The sequence below is a fragment of the Lissotriton vulgaris genome, chromosome 3_1, assembly GCF_964263255.1.
Source record: "Lissotriton vulgaris chromosome 3_1, aLisVul1.2, whole genome shotgun sequence".
NCBI classification, from domain to species: Eukaryota; Metazoa; Chordata; class Amphibia; order Caudata; family Salamandridae; genus Lissotriton; species Lissotriton vulgaris.
This window is the reverse complement of record NC_141689.1, coordinates 119,702,883-119,725,392: the sequence shown is the minus strand read 5'-3', so window position 1 is coordinate 119,725,392 and position 22,510 is coordinate 119,702,883. Positions and strand designations below refer to the sequence as shown.

Genomic DNA, 22,510 nt, shown 5'->3' with positions numbered 1-22,510 from the left:
GGTGGGTACAGAAGCAGCAGGGCCATTGAAAAGTGCTAATACTGTGGAGTCCAGGTCCTACAAGATGGACCCAGAGAGTCTGTTCCACACTACTCAGCAAACTCCAGAGTCCACTTGAATCATCTCTCCTGCTAGTTGACTGACTAATGACCATGAGTGAAGGGAAAGTGAGAAATCAAGTTGGAGACTGAGTACCCACATAATCAAGATGTAGACCACCAGCACCATAAAAGCAAGGCAAAGTAAAGGAAAGTAGCCATTGGAAATTATTTAGCCAAACAAATAGAAGAACAGTTGACTCTGTAAGCCTTTAAGACTAGCTCCTGAATTTGAATTAAGCCCCTGCCCTTGGAGAGTGTCCGATGAACAGTTTTGGTCTACCTATGTCAGTTAAGCACAGGGAGCAGATTTAGTAAGAATTCACGCAATGCAGTTCGGCAAACAAGTTGCCGTGCAGCATTGCATGAGTGTGTGAGAGTTGAAATGCACCATAACAACTAAGACTTGACACTCTTCACGCCTTCCCTTCGCTGGCGCACTTGAGATTACCTAGCGCCAATGCAGGCACCCATGCACCATGGTGGAAGGGTGCCTACATTGTGGAAAGGATTGTTTTTGTGCAGGAAGGGACACTTTTCTGAAAACAACAATCCTTATAGACATATTACTCTTTCTATGTGTGTTGCAGAATGCATGCCACATCGAAAGAGTAAGTAACAAGGAGAAATCGACATTCTGCTCATTACACCTCACTGTGGAAGGCATAGCATTAGATGCATTGTGAGGTTTACTAGCTTTTGTAAATCTGTGAATGGGCCACAATGTATGGGTGGATGGATGGGAATATTCATTCTCCACTATGCAGTTTGGTACTTTATAGCTACCAAACCATGCAAAGTCAAGCATAGTGGCTTTGCATAGCTCGATAAATACCAAACATTATTTACATCACAAAAACAATGAAACCTTGATGCAAAATCATAGTAAATCTGCCCCATGAACTTTGGAAATACTTGTGGACGGGTTGGAAGTGTGTTTAATGGCCACGGGCCAGATGTAGGTGGCCAAATAGCGAGCGCTAGCGTTGAAATTAATTTGCGATCGCTATTTGGCTGCGAGCAATGTAGGTGAGTTTAAACCTACTAGCAAAATAAGGGATCGCAAAATTGAGATTCCTTATTTTGCTCTTGCGTTTACGGAATCTCAAATTGCGATCCCTTAAATGCAATGTAAGCAGCACAAAAGAAAGCGCACTTTAGCCTTAAGGAATCGCTAATTACCACCAACTTCAAGTTGGTGGTAATTAGCTATTTCCTTTAAAAAAACACTTTTTTTGCTTTTTTTAAAGTGCCATGTGGCACACAGGGCATGTATGTGTACCACATTTGCGCACATGCACATTTCAGGGGTGCGACATCCTGGCACCCTTGAAATAGCTCCCGCTATTTGCGATGCTTCAATAGCTAATCGCAAATAGTGAATATCTTTCCATTCACTCCTATGGGCTTCCTAGCCCATAGGAATGAATGGGTAGGTATTCCATATTAGCGAATCTCAATTTGCGATTCGTTATTAAGGAATATTAAGGAATTGCTAATATTTTAGCGATTCCTACCTATATTCAATTTTGTGAGTCCTTAATAGCGTATCGGTAAAATTCACTATTAAGGATTCGCAAATTGGATTTTACCTACATCTAACCCCATCTGTTTCTTCTTTTCTTTATTTGACCCCCCTCGCCCTCTGCGCCTGCCCACAAGTAGACACATAAGCATTTTTGAAGATACATCCAGGGAGCTTGTGAAACTGGTAATGGATGTGCACTGTGTGATGCCTCGACACATAAGCTACAATCCCACTCTGTACTGGAGTGTCCAGCTCACTTTGTGCTCACTGAAATATCAGCTCTTTGCCATTAGACCATGTGAAGATACCATGTGACACATGATATAACCAGGTGTGCTGGCATGTCTATACAAAGTCCATTTTTTTTATTTTATTTCACTTGAGTGCTTCTCATCACTGGGAGGAAGATGTCCACCTGGACAGGGCATGGCTCTGCACCTGTTTGCAGCTGTTTGCAGCTGGCGATGCAGACTCTGAGAGTGGTGCCCCGGGAAAGTCTGTGGGCTTAACATCTGCTTCAAGTCTTGAGAAAGTAATAAAGACAAACTTCTACTGTTGCTTTTGGAAAGTGCCAACTCTATTAGTGCTCTTTGTCTTTCATGGCAGAGCCAAACCAAGGTAAGAAGAATTTTGATAGTGAAGAAAAAAGCATCGGTTCAAAAAGCAAAGGACAATAACATTAAAAGTGGGCTGAGACTGAGAGTCTGATTTAGTTGTTGGCGGGCCTGGGACACCCACATACTTGATGCTATGATCGCCTGCATACCTTGCGGTCCAACTGCCCGCATACCTGGCAGTCTGTTGGCCTGATTAAGAGGCAGGCTCTGAGACCATCATCTGACCAACACCAGACAGCCTCCTTGGCCAGGATTTGAGCTCCCATGGCGGTAGCGATGGGGGGAGCGGCAGCAGTGGCAAGAACGGAAGTCAATGGTGGTGGTGCCTTGATGGCCACCGCCATCAGGATGACGCCTATGTATGCCCCCATGCCATGTGCAAGGTTGCACACTCTGTTGCTCTTGCAGACTGTGCTACAGGGAAACAGTGCACCTGACCACCTGACCAGTGATATCATAATATGGCAGCCGGGTTGCCGCCTGGTTGTCACCATTTTCCCTAATGGCACCACCCCAGGCTGGCGGTGTGCACCCCAACAACTAAGTCAGGCCCTAAGTGCAACATCTTGTGGCTCCAACTGGTAGTAATGATTTAGAGTAGCCCTCCCTGTCGAAACCTATATGCATATCAGTGTCAGTTAGGTGTGCATGTGCATGTTAAAATTTGGGATGGTGGTAACTCGCATAATCCTCTCTAGCATAACTATGTGTAATTACCTCCCAGTTACTCGTAAGAATGAGTATTTCTGTGAGAAGCATAATCCAGCATTTAGAGCTGTTTTCGTAGTGCAAGATGCACCCTTGCATTCGAAATGGGCTAAAGCTTACATTTTGCACTAACAAAATAGTACTAAATGCTACAGTACACAAACAAGCAGAAGTCAGCAGCCACTCCCTCTCAGTTAGTTCATTGCTCCTGTGCTCCTGTCGAAGAATCTGTATCCCAAATGACTCTTAGCTACTCAAGCTGGAGTAATCATATAATGTCAGAAATGTCATACTCCGAGTCTCATGTGTAATAGAAATTTTGCCCAGGCCTAGTTAAAATGTACAGTGAGATCTGTGAAAGTAATTATTATTATTATTAGTTAACATTTCTTAAGTGCATAGCTACCCTAAGGCATCCCAGCGCTAGCAGCCGAGTGAGAGGAGGCGTGAGCTTACAGGTGGATGTTCTGGAAAAGCCAGGTTTTCAGGTGCTTTCGAAAGTTAGGATGATGGGTTTCTGAAAGTAACTGCAGGGGAAGGGTATTCCAGAGCCTGGCTATGCAGTAAGAAAAGGAGCTGCCCCCACTTTGTGTCTTTTGGATTTTGGGGATTACAGCCAGTCTCAGGCTTGGGGAGTGAAGAAGTTTCCTTGGTTGACATTGTGAGCGGTTGTTATATCAAGTTGTGTAGCGCCTCGAGTTACTTGATGACACAATGGGGCATATTTAGAAGCCCCTAGTGCCTCTGGAAAGTCACCTTTTTGTCACTCCGGTGGTGCTCTTTTCTAGCTCATATTTACAAGGCCTGGCTAAGCCACTTAGCGTGGACTATCCGAGCCTTGTAAATATGGTCCTCTGTAAAGTAGTTTTCTTCGGCAGAGGGAGGTGCAATAGGTGTTGCTGTGGGTTTTCCCAGTAACACCCATGGATTTATGATATCGATGGCGCGCGGGCTCTCGATTTACAAGGATCTGTTAATCTCAGGCAGCGCCAAAACAAACTCCTTTCAAAAGGAGGAATTTGAGTGGCGAAAGTAGAGAAATACTTCATTTCTCCTTGTTGTTTGCTCTTTCTACGTGCGCTGCATTCTTCTGCACACATAGAAGGAGCAAAACACCAGTAATTATTTTGTTGTGCAGGTAGGTGTCCCTTCCTGCACAAATAAAATCATCCCTGCATTGCAGGCACTCTTTCGCCATGGTGCAAGGGTGCCCGCATTAGTGCTAGGCAGCTTTTGTATTGCCGGTGCAGGGGTGAGCACAGGGATATGCCATATACTTGGTAATACAGCGCATCCCTGTGTTTTGAAAATGACGCAGATCAGGGCAGTGAAATTGCTTGTGGCACCACACTGGGCTATTGTCATGTAAATATGCCCAATGTCTTTAGGGCTCATGTCCTGCGCTCTGTACACCTGCGCTGGATGTGATGAGTCCATCAGGCGAGTGTAGCCTGGAAGTGGTAGAATGTGGGCCTTAGTTCTACTTAAAAAGGGAGAGCTTGGTGTGTATAGAAAGGGGTGTGTGAGGTGACTGTGTGTCCTGATCAGGAGCTATGTGCACTGAGAACATTCAAAGGCTTTGTCTTAAGAATTGTGAAGAGCTTGTGTGGCTTAGACAGTCCGGGTAATAAATGTATGCACCTCATATGTACTAGTTCTTTGTGTGTTGATGTTCTGGGGATGTAATGCAACCACATTCAGTGAGCCTGCTGGAGGGATTGGACAAAATGTGAAGGGAAGGAGGAGGAGGGAGGAAAAAGGGGGCACTGCAGCCATGTCGTCACCTCGTAAATAAACTTTGGGAGTTACTCATAAAGTGTTTGCATTTGTGTTAGGTTTGGGTTTGGATGTGTGTGTGTGTGTGTGTGTGTGTGTGTGCGCGTGTGTGTGCGTGTGTGTGCAGGTGTGTGTGTTGGGGGTGTGTGGGAGTGTAGATGTGTGTGTCTATTCTACCTCCCTCCATCATTATTCCACAGACCTCTCTCATACAACACAGAAAGGACTACAACCTACATTAGGCTGGTGGTGGTCGTTGTATTCTTTCGGGGAACTCCCTAATGGCCGCGCTAAGAATGCACCTTCCCTTGGAGGACGCAGCTGTAGCTAAGTTTTGATGCCTGCCTTCCCCATTTCCCCCCCAGTCAGGTAGGCTGGGGCACCAGACAGAGACAGCACAGTTTCAGTGTACATTAAAACACACCTCTTTCTGCAGAGGGCAGCAGTGCAGGAGACAGGCCTACAGACCACACAGACACCATCAGAGGTAGATTTTTGTGAATGCTGCTTTATTTCATGCAGAGGATTGAAACAGGCGAAGCAGAGGCATTTACGCCTTGTACAGCTGTTCAGGTAAATAGATGAAGAGAGCGAGATTGGGAAAAAAGCTACATTAGAATTCTGGAATCAGTGGAAGAGATATGCTGATTAATGTCTCTCCTGTCATGTGGGGTGTGTGAAGCAGAGTGAATGACAGACACGAGGGAGCTGGCCAATCAGGGCACGCCCTCGATACTCTTATCTCGATAAACTTTGCTCACTTTTTGTACGGCTTCAGGGAGCTGGCTGTGTCGTTAAAGCCGATGCTGCGATAGTCCTCCACGTAGTCATCAGCCAGCGCCACGATGCAGGCGCCCTCGTAGTCTTCCTCCTGGTAGATGCGCCAGGCTCCCTTCTTAACTTGGTGACAAGAGAGTTTGTTATTCATTCCATAATCAGCCAGGTGTGGGGTAGCCGATTTTAGGGTGATGCTTTTTCCCGATCTCTTGGCTTTCTCATAGATGGTGATTTCTGGATCTCCCAGCCCCCCCTGCACCACCCGCACTGAGGAGATATTTCTGGAAAATCCTCCCACAGCGTCATGATCCCCCTCCCGGAAGAGCGCAAACTCCCCCTTGAAGCCCTTCTCTGTAAAGACGACGCAGGGGTCGCCGCTCACTTTCATGGACTTGACCCGATTCAGGAATCCAATTGACGACAAATCTGAGAGGTCTTGTGTGACATCCACAGAAGATGGGCCCTGGCAGCCCTCCTCAGCGAAGAAGTTGACGGTGGTCATGGTGGATCTTTCTGTAAGCGCTTAACGTCAGCCGACTCTGGTGCTAGGCGCTGTGAGGGTCTCTCAGGTGAAGCAGCGGCTGGCCTCTCAGGGTGTCCTGTAATGGTGAAAAAGTGCATCTGGTTAATATGAAATGACAGTCGACGTGTGATTGACACAAGCTTGTCTCCTCATGAAGGATCGTGTTAATCTGCACACACGAAATCTGAAGCTCTGGCATAGCTGAAATAATGATGAGGACATTCATTTCAGCGATTCATTTTGAATTCTGCTTTGTTCATTTGCTAAAACAAATGTGCGCTTATTACCAATGAGAAGACCCGGCCAAGCAGGTGAAGGGCTTTTGCCTGGAGGAAACGCATTACAGGTCCCCGAAAAACCCTTCACTAGAGATTTGGATACATATTTGTAAATGACGTTTTTCTCGGCAGCCCATTTTTTTCCTGTTCATTGATTTAGGGGCAATGCTGGCCCAACTGGAGGGAGCAGTGGAGGCTGTACAGGGAACATTTCTATTGAGTCTCAAATGTCTCAGAAATGAGGAGATAGCTCTAGCACAGCCATGTGTGTGTTTGGGGGGAGGGGGAGGGATGATTTACACCAAATGAGAATCAGGAAGTGTCAAGGGGGTGAAGACAGCATCTGGATGTGTAAATGGTGGCATGGATTTTCCTATTACGCACCATAAAATCATGATAAAGCAGGAAACAAACTTTTTTCCAGTCTGTTAACAAAGGTTGAGATTAGGATCTGTGTCCCTGGGCTCCAGAAACTACAACCTTAGGATCTCACCAAGTTACCTCCTCTTTACTAGGGATGTATTCTTGGAGGAGATCTGTGGGTCAGCAGGTTCAGACTGGGGGAACCAAAGCAGGCCTGGCAAACAGCCTCATACTAGCCGCGCTCTCTTTGTCTTCTTGCACAATCTCTTTTTTATCCGTCCACTCTCTCTGTTTTCTTCTCGCTTCTTTATTTCCCCTCTCTGGCGACTTTCTGTCTACCCCCTCCATTCCTCCTGCTAATTCTTTCTCTCTTGTATCCATCCATTCTCTCTTTTTCCCTCTCTCTTCTTTGTTTCCCCTCTCCGGTCACTTTCTTTCTACCTCCTGCTCATTCACTCTCTCTTGTAGCCTGCTGTGGTTAACCCGGGGGTGCTGCAGAAAGTAAGAACGGCACCAAGAGTGACTCTGGCTTTCAAGATTGTCTTCAAGGGATCCGACCCACCGGGGTAATGCCCGGTGCAATCAAAGGCCAGTCCACCCTGCATGTCAGGGTGGAGCCATCAGCAGGAAGAAAATGACTTAAAAACGAAATGTTGCAGTGGTTTAACATTCAGGTGAATTTAGAGACTCTTACGAAAAACAGACAGCCTTCAATATTAGACCGACCTCCCACCGTTGCTCCTTGGATGCAAACATTTACTAAAATCACTATACCCCCAGGTTCAGTCCGAGCAGGTAACAGCAGAGGGCCGGGTGGGGGGATTTGGAGGGCCGATGCAGAGGAAACATTGAATAAATAATGTATTTTCCCTCTGCATCCTCCCTCCAAATCCCCCCTCACGCGGCCTCACCTCTGTTACCTGCAAGGACCGCAGCTGAATCCTCAGAAAGAATATATCCGGGTTTCTTTTGCGTCCATTTTCTTTCACCTTCCATGAAGTTGCTAGAGGGGTCCTTGAAGTGTTACGAAGGAACCAGAAGTCCCCCAACTCTTTCATGTTACCTCAGGCTTAAGCACCCTCGTTCTCTGGTGTCCCTACAGGAAAGAGCTCCAGGAGATTGGCACAGGGGGTGTAACTGAAACCATCACTGATATTGACTCTGGCTAGAGTGGAGAGCTGTGGGAAAGGAATTTCTTGGTTGACAAAAAGTGGCTCCATAAAGGATCATATGAATCTACACAGCCTACATCTGAAGCACTGCCCTAGCTGAAATATTGATGAGGAAAACCAATGTCACAGATTGATTTTAGACCAGCTTTGCTCATTTGCTGAAAGGTGTGCACATTACGAATGTCAAGGCAATAATACTACCAAAGCAAGAGAAGGCTTTTTGCCAGGTCAAAGACCTCCGCGGGTTCTTCACTATAGGTTTGGTCACACACATTTTTCTAAAAAGATGTTTTCAGTAGGCTATTATTCTTTCTTCTGTTTAAGCCCTAAATTTGTAATAAGGGCCATAGACTACTTGAAAACCGTCACATACGGTATAACAACAACATAGGCTCTCATAACCCGTTTGTCGGAATCGGGTGGAGTATTTGCCACATGTGTTTTTTAATAATTACAATAATAGGCTTTGGGAAATGCAGTTGAAAAAAAGTGTTAAAGTATTTTCAATAAGAGACTGAGGCAACCACAATCACACGTATCACGATCAACTAGTGGATTATCCAAGTACAAAGAGAGTGGTGCAGGGATGCAAATGTAAATGTAAATATAAATTGATACTTGTATAGCGCACTACTCACCCGCAAGGGTCTCAAGGCGCTTGTACGAAAATGTTATGTTATGTCCAAGACCCGCCGAGGCGGGGAATTGAACCCTGGTCCCGGGCTAGACCTCTGCATCAGGGTCTGCCGCTCTAACCATTGAGCCACACTTCTCTGGAAGACCAGGAGCAAAACGCCATGAATTAATTGCGAGAAAATTGTTCTGCACCCATCAGACACCACAAGAGATATAAGAACAATTTGAATGACATAGTGTACAGACTCCATCAACTCTTTTTCTAAACGAAAAGTCTTTTTTCTTTACAATCTTCTTAATCGTTTTCTTTTTTCCCCTTTGAATTCGGGTTCCTGCCACATTATGCCATATGTGAGCTCTGATACACCCAGGTCTTGAGACCAACACTGGGGCAACCTTAATGCGATGTTGACATTACAATCGATTGTTTCTTGACATTTCACGAGCCAAGTTGAGGTGCTGCAATAGAATTGGCTCCCTGCACAAGTGAAAGAATAGATCTGTTGCTCTGGTAGAGCTATCCATTTCACCACATTAATTGGCCATCACGTTGAGACTCGAAGATTATTGACATTTCCAGTCTACAAGAGTGCAATTAACCAACAAGCCCTGAAGAAGTCTCTGCTTAGGGGCGAAATGCATTGGCTACATTGCAATTCACAGAATACAAGTTTAAAAAAAGAATTAGAAGATTGTGAATAAAGAAACCCTTTTTAGCAAAAACATTGATGGAGTCAGGGTACTGTTCCAATTGTTCTAATAGCTCTTATGATGACTGGTGGGTGCTGAATCCTGTTCTTGCAATTATGGTTAAAGAATTCTACATTTGTATTGTCTTTAAAGAAGGCATGGCGTGCTATCCACCTGCATTTTGATGAATCTGTGCTCAGCACAGGGACACCCACATGCTAGCACAGTTTCACTGTTCCCTACCAGCCCCACTTAATGCCTTGTATCCTCCAGCCTTTCCTCCTGGGTGACATTATACCTTCTAACCCAGTTCACTTGTCGAGCCTCACTTTTTTCAGTCACATTGCATTAATCAAAGCCACTAAAGCAGTCCCCATACCTTGCTCACCAGAGATACCCACTTGTACTCAGACTATGGCACAGTAGAACACAATGAGTTGTTGGGCGCTCCTGTTCACTAACTCTTCTCATTTTGCTCCGTTAACCTTTGCACCAGGCAGGATGAAGGTCTGTAGTGTTTTATTTCATAGGTTAATGTCTTTGGAACATCTCATTATTAACGCCATACTGTACACCATTAGCAACTTTGCACACCTCTACAGCAACTTTGCAGTGAACTCATTGCTAACCTACCCACCACCACCCAAGATGGCTACCTGATCTAATGGATAACCCTCACCAGAAACAACACAGGAGAAATTGTGTATGCCATCCCCACATTGGCCCCAATGGACCCATGCCCCCACCACATCTACAAACTGGGAACATTGACCCACATCAATAATATCTCCATCTAATCCCCACTTTCCCCGATGAATGGGAACTTGCAGGAATCAACCTCCTCCTCAAGAAGCACACAGTCAACCGGAATCAACTGAGCAACTTCGACCCATTTCCCTGCTTCCCTACCAAGCCAAAGTGATTAAGAAGGCCACCAACAAGCAACTCACAACTCACCTCAAACGTCACCTTTTTGTAGACAACACTCAATAAAGATTCAGAAAGAACCACAGCACGGAACAGCACACATTGGACCACCAACGACATATAAATCATCCTGGACTGAGGAGAAACAGCAGTCCACATCCTGCTCTCCCACTCTTTGGCCTACGACTCTGTCTCCCATAACACCCTCAACAGAAGACTCCGCGAGATTGGAATACTCTCAAATGGGTCTGTTTCTTCCTTACTGGAAAAACCAAAGGGTCAGGTTTCCACACTTCACATCAGAGACCAGAAAATTGATATGCTGAGTCCCACTGAGATTTTCCCTCAGCCCCACCCTTTTCAACATGTACATGACACTACTGGCCAACATCATCAGATCACAGGACATCACCATCATCTCCCACACCAATGACACCCAACTTATCCTCTCCATGACAGACAAAACAACCACCACCAGAACCAACTTCACCAACTGCATGACCATGGGAACAGACTGGATACAACCAAACCTGCTTGCAGCTCAACTCTGACAAGACAGAAGTGCTGGCCTTTGGCAAGAAGACCTCCCCATGGGACTCCACCTGGTGGCTGTTAGTGCTAGGAACAACACCCACAGTCCCTGCAAGAAATGAGGGATTATCCTAGACTACAAGCTCAATATGTCAACACAGAATGCATCTCCTGCTTCCATTTCCTATGCGTGCTGTGAAAAATCTTCAAATGTTGCCTCAAAACACCAGATGGACCGTCGTGCAAGCACTCATCACTAGCTTGCTGGACTATGGCAACACTCTCTATGTTGAATTCTCAAAACAACTCCTACCGACTCCAGACCATCCATAACACCACTGCAGGACTCATACTTGAGCTCCCAAGCTGCACCCACATCAAACCACACCTCAGGAAAAATCACTGAGTTGAGCCAATTCAAACTTCTTGTGCACAAATTCAAAGGTCTACACAGCACAGGACCAGAATTCCTGAACAGCTGCATACACCTCGACCAACCCTCCGGTCACCTATGCTCTGCCTCACTCTCATTCCCAACAGTCTCTGCATCCTCAAAAACAAAACTTGAGGTTGCTCATTCTCTTACTTTGCACCCAAGACATCGAACAGCCTCAATACATCAGTCTCCTCCTCACTGCTTGAGTTCCACAAGAGGCTAAACACATAAGCACATTGGGGACAACACACCTACACACCTGCCCAAACACCTGGATACTCTCTCTGATGATTAATGGGCTATACAAACCAATATAATATAACATGCTCTGTATTTGTTTTTTCTCTTTGTTGCACAACTTGAACCTTATTTATGACTGACAAAGCCGCCTCACCTGTACTAGAATGTAAATGTCCATTCCTACCAGGTCTAAAGGCTTTGTATTATAATGACTATCAGAGTCCTAGAGTATGCACTAAGAGATGTCGGACTTTTTATTTGGCTGAGATCAGGAAAGACAAAAGGCTGAGCCTCACGCACAGAGTCTCCTTCACCTTCACAAACAGCTAGCAGTCTCACCCCCCACCACCTACCAAAAGGCAGTGCTTCAGGAAGTTTAATCAGCACCCTCTTGCTGAGAAATTCTTCTTTAATTTCTAAAGGGAGCCCATTCACCATCCTCTTCACTTTAGTGTCTGGCTTTGCACCCTCAAACCATTCAGGCAGTACACTTCATCTTGTGCCACACCACAACCAGGGGAATCCAAAAAGGATCTTGTGCCTTTATGATTAATACTGTGAGCCAAACTTCACAACACATCCACTCCAGCATATGGAGAATCTCCTTCTTTCTGTGTGCATTGTTTACCTAAATATTTATCTCACATTGCTCTGATCTTGAGGTTACTTCTTCCTTAAGCACAGTCTAAGCTCCTGGTAAATCCCGGTATAGGTGCTCGGCCATTACATTTTGCTTCCAATCCGTAGCTGATCATCGGACCTTGCTGGTAGCCTAACAGTGGACAGACTGTTTACGTTATCCTAGTGTTCATCAAAAATACCCAATAATTCCTCTTATTCATATGCAAATGATGCAGCTTCTTTTTATAGTTTTTCATCTTCAAATTGCATGCTTACTCAAAAAGAATCCTCTATATTTCTAAATCCGGCAAGAGAAACAGACCTTTTCGAAATGTCTAAATGTAGCCTGTCCTTTTTTTCCCAAACAGGCCTAATCTCTATGATTGTATTTCAAAACATGGACCACAGCTAATCTTAAAGAACACAATCTCTCCTTCTTTGAAACTCACACCCCTGAAACCTGACAATACTTAATCACCTCAAGCTCATCTACTAGCCCATCACAACCATCTGCCTGCCCCTTCCAAATAATGAGCGGACAGAGCTATTGATTTCTATCAATTGAATTTACCACAAAGAAGCTGGAAAGAATGCATTGAATGGTTGGTTGAGCACCCTAGATTAAACCCAGTAACACTTGATTAACCACTAGCCTTTGGTTCCAGAGCATCATGCTGCTCGGTGTAAAGCGGATGTATGAAATTACAACGCATGCTTTGACATCACATGCTTTTATAACGCGTTTTTTACAACGCATACCATTACAACGCATAGTGCTTTGGGGCGTGGATAGTGAATAGTTTAATTTACTATTCTAACTCCAGTCCCCGTGGATAGTAGGGAAGGTGTTGGACAGTAAATTAAACCTATTCCTTATCCTAGAGCGCCCCCTAGCGCAATGCGTTGTAATGGTTTGCGTTGTAAAAGTTGTGTCGTAAAGGCACTGCGTGGTAAAAGTTGCGTTGTAAAGGATGTTTCCCATGTAAAGCACATCAGCGCCTCATCAGGGATAGTAAGCGCTATATAAATGCAATGACTATATAATACAATACCCTGAAAGTCTTTGGTCACCGGCTGTGGTCCTGGCTGTCTCTGGGCACTCTCGGATGAAGCAGGAGTTGGTCTCTGAGGGTGGACTGGCTGTCTCTGGACACTCTCAGGTGAAGCAACAGCTGACCTCTCTCAGACTGGCAGTCTTGGTCACACAGGGAGAACCAGCAGATATCTCTTTATCCACATCCAGGAGCTTTTATACTCTCTCAGCCCTCTCTGAAATGGCAGAGATGTGGGAGGAAGAGGAGTGGCCACATTCCCACTCACATATCTTGTGTCATTTCTGGGAAACTGAGGTATCTTCCTTAGATAAGGATTGTGCAAAGCTTTATTCAAAAGAAATGTTCACAGCCAATGTCCTTATCATGTACTTTGGAGCACAGATATGTTGATAAAAGGACTCCTTCTGGGGTTTTCGGGAAATGCAGTAGATACGTGTTTAAATTTCAGCATTTCCAGTGTGAATTTACTGAGTCATTTTGTCACAACTCGTTTTACAAATAATCGTTGCCTAAGTACTGCAGCATGAACCTTGCAGTATTAATACATAGTTCATTAGGAGGATGAACTAATGGTAAAGTTAGCAGGTCAGGATTATTTTAAAGCTGTGCTTAGTGAATATTTGTTTCAGCTCTTCGTAAATACTCCCAAGCAGGATGTGACAAAGGAAGATTAGATGAGGTTCTTTATCCAAACCTCATAAGCAGTAGAGTTCGGGCCTCATGTATGAGGGGTGACGCATCACTGCCTGAAAGCAGCGATGCGTCTCTTCTCAGTGCACTTAATATTTCATTTGATACCTCTGTATTTCTGACGTATCTGTAGGAGAAAAAGTAATGCATTGTTGGAGTGTGTCACAAAAGTAACGCAACTCCAGCAATGTGTCCTTTCACATGGGTAAAGCCCATGCAAATGGTCCTGTGTCAGTATTACGCCTGCTGTGAAGGACGCTTAGGATATTGACACATTTGCATCCTAGAAGTGGCGCAGTGAAATCTCATAGATTCCACTCGGTCACTTCTTTGAGGCTTACTTGCATGGAAACGTCCGCCCATAAGTTGCTTTTAATGGACGATAGTTCCTCCAGAGGGGGGACCTGTAGAATGAATGGATATTTGAAGGAGTCCGCATCAGTCTGCACCTCGGGAGCTATTTTGCCCATATGACGTCATGTTACTGCTCCGGGATTTTGTTTCTAATCTTAAACAGTCTTTTCATCATTTCTATTTTTTATCTATTTGAAGAATGTTTTACATTCTCTTCTATGAAGTAATAACAATAACAAAGAATAGGGTTCACTTTGGCCTTGAAAACGATGATCTTGGGGATGAAGACACTATCTAATTCCGCTGTCAACATGCATTTTCCATTTCAGATGTCATGTAAAAGTTTTACAAGTTATCCTTCTTTCCTGGGGAACATGTACTGACCTTACTGAGGGAAAAATAGTCTTGAAAACATATTATTATTATTTCAGCTTTATACCACAACAGCTACCAACAAAGGGGTCCCCGTTCTTGACGCCATATAGAGTGCAGCCCGAATATGCCTCTAAAACAACGAGGGGACTTATTTATGGCCCTTGCATCACGTTTGCGCTGCCAGTGAAGTGAAGTCTATGAGATTTCACTACGCCTATTTTAGGACACAAATGCATTAATATCTTACGCCTGCCTCATGGCAGGCTTAAGACTGACACAGGCACATTTAACATGGGACTTGCCCATGTGTAATGACCCATTGCTGGAGTTGCGAGACGTTTGTGACACACTCTTGCAATGCGTCATTTTTGCACCTACAGATACGTCAGAAATACTGATGTGTCTTACTGTAAATATGGCGCATCACAGGTGTGGCAAGGAGGGCACAATGAAAAGTGACGCATCGCTGTTTTCTCGCAGCTATGTGTCACTCTTCATGAATGTATCACTTTGTTCGCTTTGTTCGCCCTAAGTGTGGCAGGGTATGCTCAGACATGAGTCCCTAGCTCACTTGGCCACTGCATTCAAGATAGCCTGGCTGATGAGGATTATGAATCCGAAACCGGTCACAGGATGCTTGTTTCCGGTCCATGGAAGACATGGCTTGGCAGTTCGGGCTGGACTGTTCCCATGAGGCACAGGTTCAGACTGATTTGCATTTGGCCATGTCTGAAATGGGGTGGCTGAGTGGGCTAAAGAATGGTGATGGAATAAACCCAGATCAGTTGACTGGGGGTGAGTGTTTGATTTGCTCAAATGCTCCATCCATCATCCCGTTTTGTATCGCTTTGTTCGTCCTAAGTGTGGCAGGGTATGCTCAGACGTGAGTCCCTTGCTCACTTGGCCACTGCATTCAAGATAGCCTGGCTGATGAGGATTATGAATCCGAAACCAGTCCCAGGATGCTTGTTTCCGGTCCATGGAAGACATGGCTTGGCAGTTCGGGCTGGACTGTTCCCATGAGACACAGGTTCAGACTGATTTGCATTTGGCCATGTCTGAAATGGGGTGGCTGAGTGGGCTAAAGAATGGTGATGGATTAAACCCAGATCAGTTGACTGGGGGTGAGTGTTTGATTTGCTCAAACGCTCCGTCCATCATCCCCCTTTGTATCGCTTTGTTCGCCCTAAGTGTAGCAGGGTATGCTCAGACGTGAGTCCCTTGCTCACTTGGCCACTGGATTCAAGATAGCCTGGCTGATGAGGATTATGAATCCGAAACCGGTCCCAGGATGCTTGTTTCTGGTCCATGGAAGACATGGCTTGGCAGTTCGGGCTGGACTGTTCCCATGAGACACAGGTTCAGACTGATTTGCATTTGGCCATGTCTGAAATGGGGTGGCTGAGTGGGCTAAAGAATGGTGATGGATTAAACCCAGATCAGTTGACTGGGGGTGAGTGTTTGATTTGCTCAAACGCTCCGTCCATCATCCCCCTTTGTATCGCTTTGTTCGCCCTAAGTGTAGCAGGGTATGCTCAGACGTGAGTCCCTTGCTCACTTGGCCACTGGATTCAAGATAGCCTGGCTGATGAGGATTATGAATCCGAAACCGGTCCCAGGATGCTTGTTTCTGGTCCATGGAAGACATGGCTTGGCAGTTCGGGCTGGACTGTTCCCATGAGACACAGGTTCAGACTGATTTGCATTTGGCCATGTCTGAAATGGGGTGGCTGAGTGGGCTAAAGAATGGTGATGGAATAAACCCAGATCAGTTGACTGGGGGTGAGTGTTTGATTTGCTCAAACGCTCCGTCCATCATCCCCCTTTGTATCGCTTTGTTCGCCCTAAGTGTAGCAGGGTATGCTCAGACGTGAGTCCCTTGCTCACTTGGCCACTGGATTCAAGATAGCCTGGCTGATGAGGATTATGAATCCGAAACCGGTCCCAGGATGCTTGTTTCCGGTCCATGGAAGACATGGCTTGGCAGTTCGGGCTGGACTGTTCCCATAAGGCACAGGGTCAGACTGATTTGCAAATGGCCATGTCTGAAATGGGGTGGCTGAGTGAGCTAAAGAATGGAGATGGATTAAACCCAGATCAGTTGACTGGGGGTGAGTGTTTGATTTGCTCAAACGCTCCGTCCATCATCCCCTTTTGTGTCACTTTTCATAAATGAGGCTGTTTCTGAAAAGCAGAGAATAAAAAACACCTTCTCAAAGCAAGCTGCAATTCATTCCAGAGCGTCGGGCCCAAATAGGCAGAAGAACGCCCCCTCATATGGGTCCGTTTCACTCTCAGAACTGTGCACAGTGCAAGATCACTAGATCATTGGGCATGAGCCGGTTGATGGAGTCTCACCAGACTACGTAGATAGCAAGGGACAGCTCTTGATCTGGTTTTGTGCACAAAGCACGGAGCCTTGAATTGTATCCTCGTCTCAACCAGTGCAGATCCCTCAACTGAGAGGAGGCTGATTCCGTTTTGGGGAGCATGTAAATCAGCCTAGCTGCCGAGCTTTGGACCACTTACATCCTTCTCATAGAAGCGTTCTGAAATAACATTGTGTGATTTAAAATCACCTTGAATAACATAACACGCGTTTGTGTTGATAATGATGGTGATCTATGTGCTCGCATCTGGTTCATGGGCCAAAGAATCTTTTACTGGGCTTCCTGTGCTGATCCTGCTGTCTGTCCTCTTTGCCTGGGAGGTTTTTGCTGCTGCTGGAAAGGCTGACCCTCAGCTAGTGCTCCGGGCCATGAGGCAGCATTGGCTGCCACCTAACACAAGCTGACGCAACACAACATGTTTTTGCTGTGTTGATCATTTTAAACCTATGGGACATTCAGGATTTGCTTTTTGCCTAACACAAGTTTAGCTGCAAGGTGGCACTGAACTTATAAACCTTAGAGTCAGAATGCTATTTTGCTGCACACATGAATACTTTTCTGTTATTGTCTTGTCTTCCCTTCTTCTAAAATATTTACAAGAAGTGCCATCAGAATCTATTCATGGAATAAAGCAAAACGTAATTATGTTTGGTGCATGCAAAAGAGATGAAAAATGTACATTACCTGCTTTTCTTCCTTGTCTGGTATCTCAGAGGTTGGCAAAAGTGAGAGAGAGGCAGCCGTGATCACATCATAGCTTAGCAAGCCATTAAATGGCAAAACATAACACGCAGTCACCTAACCTAACATGTAGTGGCATGAATTACCATATATGTATGTATGTCTGTGGTATTTATATATAAGGCAGCGGAGCGCTCTGTCAAAGACAAAGACAAAGAAATGGTAAATGAGTAATTTTAGCTAAAGCAAGGCTTCATTGTGATATTGTGTTATATATCAAGGTGTGGTTTCATCTCTTTCCTAAAGTGAAGCACGCTTGGGACAGACCTGTTAGAAACATAGAGTTTTTTTCTAATGCTTGTGCATAAAAGGAGAAGGAGTGCTCTCTAGTTGTTTTCATTCTTGCGTTTCTTCATCTTCATTCTGATGGTGTCCTTTTTTTTTCGTTGTGTCACCACTGATTAGCACTGGTCTATGCGCCCTGCGTGAGTGCCCAACATCGGCTACAGATCAATCAGATTTACTGGGTTGTTTCGAACTTTGCAATGCCCTCCCAGTTGCTGACTTGAGAGGGTGTAATCATTGGACAGAAAAGTCATTCTGTATTTTAGCAAATTCCAAAATCTTAGACTATTTTTATCCATTTCCTTGAAAAAACCCGCAGAGTTCTTCCAACTCTGCCAAGAAGGGGGATCGGAATTGACAGATTTCTCTTCTCGCTCGTACTATTAAGTAAGAAATCAAATATTGACGGTTTACTTGCAGATCATGCTTTTCTTTAACCTGCTGGGATTTCCCAAATATAATCAGCTCCAAGCTTACCTCTATGTTAACACCGACCGAGCGCGAAATGGTCTTGCCCACTGCTGACCAGAATTCTCCCAATTTTGAACAGTTGGCAAACATGTGCATGTCATCGCTTGCACTTTGACTCTATGTCTCCTTTTATCTTTCCCAGCTTTTTGTAGAGTCCAATAGATTCTATGCAGGGTAAACAAGTGTTTTTCTTTAAAGCAGCAGGTTTAACCACCAAACAAAGTGCAGCACAGGATGCTTGCCATAAATCTGCCAACTCCACTTCCGGCAGGCATCCATCCCATACACTATGTGGTGATTTACTTTCTGCCAGTTCTGCATCCAGGAGGAATTAATACTAAAATGCCACCTCTTTTTTCCTTACCATTGTGGTCTGAAGTTCCAGATCCATTTGTTATGAGTCCCTGTCTGGCCCATTTTGACTCTTGAGCTAAGCATTGATCTAGTAGATTTAAAATCTAGATATTGCCCCTTTTGTCTTGTCATACCAGTAGCTCCAAGTTAATTTTTGGCCATCATCTACCAGTTGACCCCACTGCCTAACGTCTGACTGTTTCAGTGGTTTTGCTTGGCTATCTAATAAACATTCTGGAGTACCTGGAGAATCCCATATGGGAGACAGTCTGCTGTAATAAGGTACACCTAGAATCGATCTTATCCCATACCACGTTCTTGCCGCTGACTGGAGATATTTTAGTTAGACTTTTTTGAAAAAGTTTGGAGACCCATACTTATAAGAGAAACCCTCCTCAGATAATCTCAGCAGCAGGGTTTTAAACATAACCCCTATTAGAGATTCATCGGGTCATTGTAGAAGCATTCTATTGTTTTTAAGTTGGAACGTCCAACAATAAATCAGGAGGTTCGGGAGACCAATGCCTCCTACTCTCGCTTTCCGTCTCAGCCTTTTCCATGAGAGGCTTATTCCTCTGCTAGCCCATATAAAGGAAGAAACCTTCCCCTGCAGCTTCAGGAGTGTATTCTTCTCAAAGTGCAACAGAATATTATCAAAGAGATAGGTGAATTTTGACAAGATGGAAATTTTCACCAAATTAATCTGGCCATAGACCGTAAATAGAAGGTTCTGCCATCGTTTTAGTAAAATATCTATCTGGGGATTAAATAGTTAAAGACCTTAGGAAAGGTCTTTAATTATTTTAATCCCCAGATATCTTAATTCCTCCACGCATTTTATTTTTCCACATTTTGGTTACTTCTGTTTTTTGTTCGTTCGCTGCATATCCCGCCAGTTTACTAAATTCCCTCACTTCTGCCATAAGATGTGGTAAGGTGGATACTACTTCCGAGGTATAAACCATGAGGTCGTCAGATTTAATCTCTTCATTTAACCTCAAACTTTGAGCAAAAGGCTCTGCATAGAGATCAAATAATGCAAAAGAAGGTAGTAAATGTAGCTCTGATTTTTTCACTCTCCTCCACTTCGAGCCCAGTCTCCTCTTCTAGAATCTTCCCTATACATTTTTGATTTCTGTCCAACCTTGCTTTCCAAGCCAAAAGCTTCCCGCAGCATTCTCCTTGTGTAATATTCCTAGATCTGCTTACCACCTACTGTTGGATTTCTTTCTCCTCCAATTTAGTTCTAAACATCAAACGTAAACGTTCCAGCTTATCTGCAGACTCTTTTCTTACTCCTTCCAAGCCTTTGTTATCTTTTAAGAGATTCTCAGTTTTGTCTATCTCCTCCTCTATTTCTTTTATGTATTTTTTCTCTTCCCTAGCGCAGTTTACTGTACACATTTTAACAATACCGCTTAACCATGCGCATGGGGGCTGACCCCTGGTTCCAAGAGAACAAATCCTCAGTATTGCAACGCACCTTCTCTATTATCTCGGGCTGTGACATAATCCTTCTGTTCATTGTCCACCTACCGATTGTATGTATCTCTCTTCCCTCAATTTTTAATAACAATGCTGCATGATCCGAAAGATGTATAGGCAAATGATCCATCCCGACTACCAACTCCACTTCTTTTTTGCCCATGAACAGGTAGTCTACTCTTGAAAAATGCCTGTTCTCCTTACTATGAAAGGAATAACCCCAACGTTTACCCTCCACTCTACGGAAAACGTTGCCTAGATCAAAATTCTCCATCATATCCAATATGTATGGCCTCATCCTTGGGGAGGTAATTTGAGTCCTAGTTGATGACCTAATGATGTTGTTTTCCAATAGGACATTAACATCTCCACCAAGAATAATGAGAGATTACAAATCAACCAAGTAGGAGAAGAGCTTTGTCAGAGGTGTTACATCAAGAAACATCCTTTACATTACGCAGCCGTTACAACGCAAGTCGTTACATCGACTTGCGCTGGATGGCGCTATAACCTAAGGAATAGTAAGATTTACTATTCCAACACTTTCCCTACTGTATGTAGACGGGTGTTGGAAAAGTAAATCTTACTATTCTTAAGTCCAGCGCCCTCCAGCGCAAGTCGTTGTAACAACTTGTGTTGTAAAAACTTGCATGTAACATACCGCGATCATTTTGATTGTGTTGTTACATCACATATTCATTACTTCATCTTTATTAGGGCCACAAGAGCTCATTAATGTATATGTCACAAGGGGTACTTTAATATCAGCTATTTTCCAACGCCCAGCCTCATCTGCTTCTTACCTAATTAGCTTGATCTCAAAATGAGCTTGGTCAGTTGATATCCACTTTCCTATCCATCTTTGTCTAGAGAAGAATTCCTTGCATTCTTGTCTCAGAAGATGCGTCTCGTGAAGCATAAATATTTGGGCGTTTTGGTCTTTTAAATATTTCCCTATCATTCTCTGCCTTCTTTTAATCCGCAACCCATTCACATTCCAACAAAGAATCAACAGACATTCCTTATTCATACTTCTTCAATTTCCTCTTTTGGTATCCCAATAAATCTTGTCTTTTGTTATTTATAACAGGCACTCCTTCACAGACATTAGGACAAAATGATTTTTTAAGTGTTTTCCCTATGCTCCCCACCACTAGTGCACCCTCCCATGGAAACCCTCCCAAGAAAATATATTTTATAGGCATCCTTTCTGCCTACTGAGTTTATGCCAGAGGGAAAAAAATTATTAGGGGTGGACGGAATTTGCGTAATCGCGTTATGAAAATCTCTGCGAAAGCGCCAAAAATCTCCGCAAACAAACGGAAATATCGCAAAGCAGGGGAAGTGCTTACCCCGCCTGTTCACAATGTTTTTTGCGAGATTGCGTTTGAAATGTGTCGGCAACTTGCCCATGCGGTCGCTAATGGGCGCGGCCATGCTTATTTATTTACTGTTACAGGTCGCGCATTGCAATGCTCCTGTCCGTTTGTGATAAGTATTTCATGTAAGCATGGCCGAATTGTGCGAATCTCGCGTTCGCGAATTTGCGTATTTGCGAACTCGCAATCCGCAAAATCCGCGAATTCTCGCGAATTTGCGTTTTTTTGGGGGTGTTTGCAATGGTTTCTGCCAGTTCGCGAAGGGTTTTGTACCAGTTCGCAATTGCGAACTTACTTGTAGGCTTGCCACGGTCGCAACTATGTTGTTTCTACATCTGGTTCATCATCACAGGTTCACAGCACCCTCTGTTTCAACACTGCCACCCTCTGTTTCCCCATGCCACCCTGTGGTACATCAATGCCACCCTCTGGTTCATCATCACTGTAGATTATGGGGGGGAAAAGCAAGCACACCTGCCCTGCTTCAACTGACATGAATTAATTTGGGGTCGATTTATTAATGTGTCACTGTTTTAAAATTCCAGTCTGGCACCTGCTTCCTTATCTGTAATTTGCTTTCTGTTGCAGTGCAATTTTTTTTCCCAGGACCTTTGTGGCCTACTTGTAGCTATTCTATGAGCCTGCTGTGAGGGTCAGAGCAGGGTCATAGAATTGCTGCAACTAGCAACTGAACTCTGGAGGGGCCCCTGTCAGGAAGCACTACAGGGAATGGTTACTAATGATGAGTTTGAACTTTTGCACCTGCTGAGTGCTTTCAGTTTTGCAAAACTCGTTTTTCTGCAATTTTGTGGGATTCGCGGGGCGCGAACTTGCGCAAGATCGAATTCGGAAGCCGCAAATTTGTGCGAATTTGCGATAAATTTTTTTGTGGCGTGTTAGTTCGCAAGGTTTTGTTTGTTTTAGTAAGCCGCTTGTAGCGCAACGTGCGAAGTTACCCTCACGGTCGTTCACGGGCGCCGCCATCTTGTTTGCATGACGTATTTCCGTTT

The 22,510-nt window shown here is 44.5% G+C and overlaps 1 protein-coding gene across 1 annotated transcript; it reads right to left on the bottom strand.

The window, feature by feature from the left end:
• Nucleotides 1-5,215: 5,215 nt before the first annotated feature.
• On the bottom strand, nt 5,216-13,111 carry LOC147726056 (epidermal differentiation-specific protein-like). Its single transcript, XM_086962864.1, has 2 exons — nt 12,974-13,111; nt 5,216-6,103 (listed from the first exon to the last, which is right to left on the bottom strand). The coding sequence occupies exon 2, from the start codon at nt 6,004-6,006 to the stop codon at nt 5,485-5,487; it is 522 nt and encodes a 173-aa protein (XP_086818990.1). The 5' UTR covers nt 6,007-6,103; nt 12,974-13,111; the 3' UTR covers nt 5,216-5,484.
• Nucleotides 13,112-22,510: the final 9,399 nt, after the last annotated feature.

Coding starts and splice junctions, on each gene's coding strand:
- LOC147726056 (XM_086962864.1), bottom strand. CDS start 6,006: ATGACCACCGTCAACTTCTTCGCTGAGGAGGGCTGCCAGGGCCCATCT.